This window comes from Octopus bimaculoides, chromosome 1 (assembly GCF_001194135.2).
Source record: "Octopus bimaculoides isolate UCB-OBI-ISO-001 chromosome 1, ASM119413v2, whole genome shotgun sequence".
NCBI classification, from domain to species: domain Eukaryota; kingdom Metazoa; phylum Mollusca; class Cephalopoda; order Octopoda; family Octopodidae; genus Octopus; species Octopus bimaculoides.
The window spans coordinates 40,624,949-40,633,846 of NC_068981.1; the positions used below are offsets into that span (position 1 = coordinate 40,624,949).

The following is an 8,898-nucleotide window of genomic DNA, read 5'->3' on the forward strand; positions in this document are numbered from 1 at the left end:
GCTTACCACTAAGTGATAGGGGGAGGGTAGAAATGGTCAAAAACTTGGCGCAACTGATTGTAGGCAAAAATGCAAGTGATCAGAATTTAATAAGAAAATGAAGGTATAGAAAAATAGATAGTAGTGGAGCAGGTAATGACAATGCTAAAATAGGTGTTATGGTAGTTATAGAAGAAGTTTAGATGTAAGGAGGTATCAAATATCAAATATACATGATTAAATGAATGTAATAAATCAACATGGATATGCGATTTTCAGTTTAAAATAGTGAGTACAGGCCAAACTTGAAAGTTATTGTGAGCAAAATTATGATTTCTTCTGTTCAGATTTTAAGTTTTTTATTCAGTGATTGTTTATTGTCATTTATGCATCTAAAAACACTTGTTTTTTGCATCATACATACATACATGCATACATGTGTGTGTGTTTATACAGAAATACAGACAGATAGAATGATAAGTTTATTTTATAATTTTTAATAAGCGAAAAATTAAGAAACTCAGAAGCCAATTAAAATCAATGAAAAATGGGTGTATATACTCATATTATAGAATTATATTTCTTCTGTTTGTTCTAACAAACCTATATAGATATACATATTATAAATGAATCAGTTTCATTTAAGCACTTGTATTTTGTGGATGAGAACTTTCATACTTGTCCATGTAAGGTTTTACAGTATTCCACACCTGAAGAAAATAAATATTATATGTAACTTAGTGATTTTTTAAAAAACATGTCCATGTTCATAGATGCATATACAAACATATATAAATATAAAATACAATGGTTTTATTAAAGCATGTAGTCATTTTTGACCATTTTCTCATTCAAACATGTAAGCTACATACAACACTGTTGTTGCTGTCATTGTCCAACCAACAAATCATCTGCTTGCTTCACATCTTCAAAAGATGTATGTAACAGATCCCTTTCTTGGAAAATAGGTAAGGCTTGGCAACAGAAAGAGTATCCATCTGTAAAGCAATGCCTCTATAATCTATTTGTCTGAACCCAAGCTAACATCATAAAATGGACATGAAACAAATGAACATACATACATATATGCATGTGTGTATATATATATATATAGATATAGATATATATAAAGAAAATGGAGAGTGTGAACACAGAAAAAATACTAATATATGACAAGTGAGTAGAGATAGGAGTGGCAGCCAGCCTCTAACAAAAAAAAAACAGATCTAAATTCTATTAAGGGTGAATAGTAATATGACCTAGTTCTTCAGGACTGCAACTAGCCATTGACCACTGTGGTTGTAGTTTAACCACTAGCTATTTTTAGAACAGAATCCAAAGACACACATGCTTACACACACACACATGCACATACACACACACACACACATGTTGCTATTCAGTCATTAAGGAACTCTCCATCCTTTTGGATGTAAATGAATAGATGTCACTTTTGCCCTGAAGAGATTTTTACCTTTTAAATTCATAATGCAATTTTAATTGTAAAATATGAATGAAGGTGAGAAATTGAAACGTGCACAGGCGACATGAAATTGACTATTAAAACCTCTCTTACTTATATTTTCAAATAACCATTATAGCCTTTAGTTTTAGTTAATACCTAACTGGACTCACACATATCTTTCTTTCACATAAGGATAAATATGCATCTCCTAGATCCTATTCTGCTTTTTCTTTTCTCAAGTCCTATGTATAAATTCTGTTTACACTTGTTGCCCTGAAGAGTACAGTGATATATAATTAATTTAATTTAATCTAATTAATTTAATTCTACTTAACCATGAATTTGCATAATTTTTACATTGCTGTACAAAACAATCATCTGCATGAATTAAAATTCTCTTATATTTTAACATTTCTTCTCCATTTTTATTAAAATTTTTGAGTTTTATGGGATTTCTTTCCACAAATTCACAACACACAATATATAAATTGATTGTTCTCTGTTCACACTCTCTGTTTACTATATATTATTAAAATTCTGTTCTCCTATATCAGATAAAGGAAAACATCTATAACAACAACTGGAACTTCATAAGTATTAAGCACTGATGTCAAAGAAGAACCATCAATAAACACTAATACTAACACAAATTAACAGATTTCAGGAAAATTAATCGAAATGGAGCTAAACTGGTGTACACAGGGATGAATTACATCCCTTTTGAAAGAGCAACTTCTCCCCATTTGAAACCTTATATATATATATATGCATGTGTATGTGTGTGTGTGTGCATGTCTAAGTGTGTATCTTTGTATATGTATCTGTGTGTGTTCATGTTATCTATGATAGACCAATATTCTGTATAACGCAATATCTATATTTCATCGACTTAATAATAAATACTTAATAGTAAGTACTTTCTCAAACTAAATACTCTAAAGTATTTAGTAGTACCAATTTACCTTCTAAGTTCATATCCCAACCAGGTTCATTATACTTTTCATTAGTTTGTGATTAATAAAGTAAGTGCCAGTTGAGACCTAGAAATGGACATATAATTGATTATGTTACAGCCCAATCACTTAAACCACTAAGAGAAAAAGACAATGAAAGCAATCATTACCTTTTCTTCTTTCAGCAACTTGGTAGCAGCATTAATATCAGGTGCCATATAACGGTCTCTGTCCCATGGTCTGTAATATGAAATCAAACTTTGTTTTAGAAAAAATGTTAAAATGACAGTTATTTATCAGAGTGGAAAACCACATTTGGAAATCCTCAAAAGAGAAACTCTATGACAATAACAATCCCCATAGCTTGGACTACATCTCAAAGGTTACCCCTTTTTCTTGGAACCAGAAATACTTCATCACCACCCCCCAAAAAAAATTTTTTGAAGCTCTACAGACTTCAAGTGAGGCTCACAAAGGAGAACTACCCCCATATCTGTGATGGCGTTGTCACACATACACAGACATCTTTGAATACATCCAGAGAAAAGCCACTTGACTGGTTGGTATATAAATCTTTCACAGACACACTCCAGTCTCTCTGTCTCCTTTCTCTGTCTTTTTATTGATACTACAATGGCTTCTGCTTTTTTAATCAAGCTTATTTCATGCCTCCTCCTCCACTCAGGTGCTCTTTGCATCAATAGTGCATTTAATAATATGACTCACAGAATTTATTCTGCTTCTCTGCATCCTGAGTTCAAATCCTGCTTGAGTCAGCTTTGCTTTTTATCCTTTTGAAGATGAAAATAAAGTACCAATCCAGAGCATCGGATTGACAGAACTGTTCAAAGTGTAGGTAAGAGAAGCTTTGTGATATCTGTTCTGATTCTCTACATTCTGATAGCAACACCTGTGATGACATTTGTTTCATGCTGTATTGGCCCAAGTCAGTAGCCTTTTCCATGGATAAAAATTGATGTTGTGCAGACTGAAGACTTACATCTATGGGCAATTGCCAGTCTTCTTCGAAAAATCATGTTCAAGTTTGTATACACATGTGCTGAAACATGATCTGCTATGACCAACAGGTGCACTATTAATATTTAATTGAAAATATTGTACATAACTATAAGTCAATATATATATATATATATATATATATATATATATATATATACTATACTGGGATTGGTTTGTTTGGCTTAACCCTTCAAGATGTTGCAGTCCAACAACTGAAACAAGTAAAAAGATTTTAAAATAAATGATAAATAATTGATTATCAAGTGCAGGAATGGTTCTGTGGTTAGAAGTTTACTTGTCAACCACATGATTTCAGAGTTCACTGCATGACATTTTGAATGAATGTCTCCTACTACAGCCCTGAGCTGCCCAAACCCTTGTGAGTATATTTGATAGATGGAAACTGAAGGAAACCCATGATGTGTGTTTGTGTGTGTGTCTCTCTCTCTCTCTCTTTGTGTGTTTGTACTTGTTCCCCACCACCACTTGACAACTGATGTTGGTTTGTTTATGACCCCATAACTTAGCAAAAGCGATTAATAGAATAAGTACCAGGCATAGAGAAAAACATGTATTGGGGTTGAGTCATTCAACTGAATTTCTACAAGGCAGTGCCCCAGCAAGGCCACAGTCTAATGATTGATACAAGTAAAAACCATAAACTGTACTTACGCAACAACACTGCGAACAAGCTTATAAACTTCCTCAATAGGCTTTGTAGGTTTCAATGGTTTCAGGAATTCCAGACCTTGACATGCAGCCAACAGTTCAATAGCTAAAACTGTTATGAGACAATATTATACAGATAGTAACACAATGATTTAAGGCACAATAAAAAAAATTATATATCTAAAATCTGTGGAGAAATGAATGATGTTATAAGAAAATTTTAATTGTAAACACTGTGTAGTAAGAAGTAAACTTTTAAAGTGTTTAGTCCTCTAGTAAGTTTTGATTCTTAAGTCCCTTTAAGTCATTTTTGCTGTATATGTCCTTGGAAAAGTTGTAGATGTTGAATTTTACTACTTTTCTCTCATTCTCTTTGTCAAAAAACTCAGCTTATTTTGTCGTGGTTCAAATCATAAGCAGAAACAGGATCCCCTACTGAAGGGGGTCAATAATGTATAGCTGTGGTTCTCAACTATTTTGGACCCTTTTGATTAATAAATTTATTCTGGTGGACCCCTATCGTCATTTGATGTTTAAAAACTACTCTTACTGATACTTCTTTCAAAATTCCTATTTTGTTTTTCACACTTTTAACTTGTGTAGTTTGTACTGTGTAAAATGTTAGAGAAAGAAACTGAGCTGTTTCTTACAATAAATTCATCTGAAGCAAAATTTTTTCATAGGTCCTTAGAATAATATTGTGGGTAACCAATTAACTATTCTGCTTGTATGGACCCCCAAAATTTTATATGGAACCCCCAGGAGTCATACAGACCAGGTTGAGAACCTCTGATCTATATCAACAGTTCACAACAGAATGTCTCAAGATATAGCTAGATGTCATATAAAAATAACTAAATTTTATTTTAAAAAAGTAAAAAATACAAAGTGTTTTTCTACACTTTATTTATTGAATAAAGACCAAAAACCTAATAATTTTTATGGCTTAGATTATTTGTGCTTAAATATATAAATTCTTTTATTTGATCTAAAGTGTGTCATGAGTAAAAAAAGAATATTAGGGAATTACTGGTCTGTATAAACAAAGCACAAATTCTAAACATGCATGATCGTTCGTTTCATTAATTTCATCATTACCACCACCACCACTATTATCATCATCATCATCATATATCCACTTTTCATACTGGTTTTGGTTGGATGGGTCACATCACAAAACTCACCAAATAGCATTTATGTACAAAAATTTAAATACTATAAAACTAGTACTTATCGACTCATCATATGCTATATCAGTTGATGGGTAGCATATTCTAGCGTCACTAATAAAAGGATATTTAAAATGACTCTACTTTATGAAGCAATTTTTTTCTATATTTCCTCTTCATATAAGGTCAACCAAATATGTTTTCTTTCCACAAAGGAACTTATTATTTGATGCAGAAATTACGATCAACTATTCTAAAAAATAATTTTTTTTAATTATTGTTACCTTGTTCTACATTTTCAACAACATTCAGTGCTTTTCTTGCAGCAAATCCTCCCATGGATACATGGTCTTCAGTTCCTGCACTGGTTGTCTGTGAGTCAACAGAAGCAGGATGGCAAAGAACTTTATTTTCGGACACTAAAAATAAAAACAAATTTGAAGCGTCAAAAAATTAAAAAAATTAAGTAGCTTTGAAGTATCTTACAACATTTTAATACTTTCATCATCACCAACGTATTTATATATTACATCAGTCAATATCATTTAAAGATAAATCAACACAGAACTCACAGTAAGCCCTTTACAGATAGTTCTTTATGTTTGTTTATGTGCGTGTCTCAGAAATCTAAAAGGGCCCTTTTTGTACAAGAAAATTTATTCCATCCAGCCTTATATAGAACCAATCTAGCTTTATGCTGAAGAGTTAAATATTTATAGCCTATAAAATGTTCTGATCATCATCATCATCATCATCATCATCATCATCGTTTAACGTTCGCTTTCCATGCTAGCATGGGTTGGACGATTTGACTGAAAACTGGTGAACCAGGTGGCTACACCAGGCTCCAATCTGATTTGGCAGAGTTTCTACAGCTGGATACCCTTCCTAACGCCAACCACTCTGAGAGTGTAGTGGGTGTTTTTACGTGCCACCGGCACAAAGGCCAGTCAGGCAGTACTGGCAATGGCCACACTCGAAATGGTGTATTTTACTTGCCACCTGTACAGTTACGTGCCACCTCAATGCTTCATTATGATATTGTATAAATATCTGAATGCATTCAAAAAGAAATTAACAGAAATACAACAAAATGCAAAAGTGTCATATATTTAACACTTACCTAGGGCTGCAGCTGTGCAATGTGCAATCATAAAGCCAGAATTGAGTCCACCATTTTCAGTCAAGAAAGGAGGCAAATTCCCAAGAGCTGTAATAAAATATGTAATATTGACCATCAGTATCATCATCATCATCGTCGTCATCATCATTGTCATCATAGGTGCAGGAGTGGCTGTGTGGTAAGTAGCTTGCTTATCAACCACATGGTTTCGGGTTCAGTCCCACTGCATGGCACCTTGGGCAAGTGTCTTTTACTATAACCTTGGGCCAACCAAAGCCTTGTGAGTGGATTTGGTAGATGGAAACTGAAAGAAGCCCATCGTGTGTGTGTATGTGTGTGTGTGTGTGTGTGTTTGCTCCCTGGCATCGTTTGACAACTGATGGTGCATTTACATCCCCATAATTTAGTGGTTCAGCAAAAGAGACCAATAGAATAAGTACTAGGCTTACAAAGAATAAGTCCTGGGGTTGATTTGTTTGACTAAAGGCAGTACTCCAGTCTGGCCACAGTCAAATGATTGAAGCAATTAAAAGAATGTTTGCTTCCTATGCTAGTATAGGGTGGATAGATCATAATCAGTTCCTATTTTGAGCTACTGATCTCCTAATCAGGGTGGAGACCATGACTTGTTCGTACATTCTATTTTTGACATGTTTTCTATAGCTGGATGCCCTTTCTTATACCAACCATTTAATAGAGTGTACCAGGTATATTTCTTCTTAGCACAGCCTCTCTATTCTACATCATCTCCATTCATTCACCTACCACTTTACAAAACATAGGATGAGTATTTCATAGTAGTACCAGCAAAAGTGAGTTTACAAGACCAAAGTGTCCTCAGAGCTTTACACTGTCCCCTTTTTGTTAAAGGTAACATGATCAAGAGAAGAAAAAGAAGAGAGAATGATAGCCAAACAACTAAGACAACAGGATGAAAGAAGAGTGTAAGAGAGTAGAATGAAAGAGACTGAGTGCTGAGAACAAGAGGACGCCAGAGGATGGAGTAATGGAAGAGAGACAGTGACGGTAGCTGTATGTTTACATTTAAGGGACAGAGTAGTAGAGTTCAGTGATCATAAAAGAATGATGTTAATAATGAGTAACTAAAATACATATTGGTTTTACTATTTCACTTTTTGCAGTAATTAACTGGTTTCATATCAAATGTTAATTCTGACTATTAAAATAAATTAACTATTAAACTTATAAAATCAATCAACCAAAACTTCATGAAGTCTCTGTAAAGACTATATGATATGCATGCAATACACACACACACACACACACACACACTCACACTCACACTCACACAACTTTTTTCCATTTCAATATGCCAGATATACTGACAAGACTTTGGTCGGCCTTAGGCTAGCATAGAAAATATTTGCTCAAGGTGCCACACAGTGGGATTGAACTTGAAACTATGTGGTTAGAAAGCAAACTTCTTAACCAACCACACAGCCATGCCTACACACCTATATTACATTAAGGATATGATATACAATGCATATCAATACATGTATATGAAGACACAGAAATGTAAACCTGATTTATCTATTTCCTAGCAGAATATTTGAAATTCAATAGTAATGCATACATACGTTTATTTACGAGGCGTTCAATTCGTCTTTCACTTATATTCGCCAATTCATGAACTCCAATTGCAAGATAATCATTTGCCTGAAATGAAATATTTAATAACAGAAAGTCATACATTCTAAATTTTCCAAGAAAAATCTCAGGTAAAGAAAATTTATGGACATTGAGAATATAGAGTATTTTTAATGTTTTACTCCTTAACCCTTTTGTTACCATATTTCTGTTGTAAGACACAGTCTTTAATTCAATAAATTTTGAAAATAATGAAAGAATCTATTAAAATATACTTAAGTATTTATTTTATAAGATTCCTGATGTGAAATTGTGTGTTGAAACAAATATTATTATACTTGGGGATGGTCATATTTTTGCCAACCAACCATACATTCCTATATACTAGGAGAGCTTATCTCCCCTTGTCAGTCATTAGGATAGTGCTTTTGTGGCTATTGAGTGATTGATTTTGACTCTTATTTCTAGCAATACTAGTACTACATTGTACCCTCTGTCACTTTAGTGATATCATATATGTATGTGTGTGTGTGTATATATATATAGTTATGTTATCCTCATTATCCAGTTCAGCTTTGTTATTATTATTATTATTGTTATTATTACTATTATTATTATTATTATTACTATTATTATTATTATTATTTTAGTGTCCTTTCATCACGCATCCTGTGACCTCTTCAGTGACTCTTCATCCCACTTGTCTTCACCTGTTCTCTTTAGTCCATTTCAGACATAGGACTAAAATAAGAATAATAATAAAACTGAAATGAAGATACATATATTTATATACATATATTACTTATTATAATATTCAATTTGGTATGACTAAATTGAATATTCCTGTATATTTGGAATTTTACATTCCCTAATATTATAATAATTATATATATATACAACCAATTATAT

General features: G+C 32.9%; 1 protein-coding gene across 1 annotated transcript in view; it reads right to left on the reverse strand.

The window, feature by feature from the left end:
- Positions 1–456: 456 nt before the first annotated feature.
- Positions 457–8,898, reverse strand: part of LOC106871166 (histidine ammonia-lyase) — a 59,155-nt gene continuing 50,713 nt past the window's right edge. Inside the window, exons 15-20 of the mRNA XM_014917497.2 lie at positions 7,980–8,058; positions 6,379–6,465; positions 5,540–5,674; positions 4,090–4,198; positions 2,568–2,637; positions 457–689 (exon numbers count right to left, since the gene is read on the reverse strand). Of these exons, the coding sequence (XP_014772983.2) occupies positions 621–689; positions 2,568–2,637; positions 4,090–4,198; positions 5,540–5,674; positions 6,379–6,465; positions 7,980–8,058 (549 nt within the window). The 3' untranslated portion in view covers positions 457–620. The remainder of the gene's footprint in view (positions 690–2,567; positions 2,638–4,089; positions 4,199–5,539; positions 5,675–6,378; positions 6,466–7,979; positions 8,059–8,898) is intronic.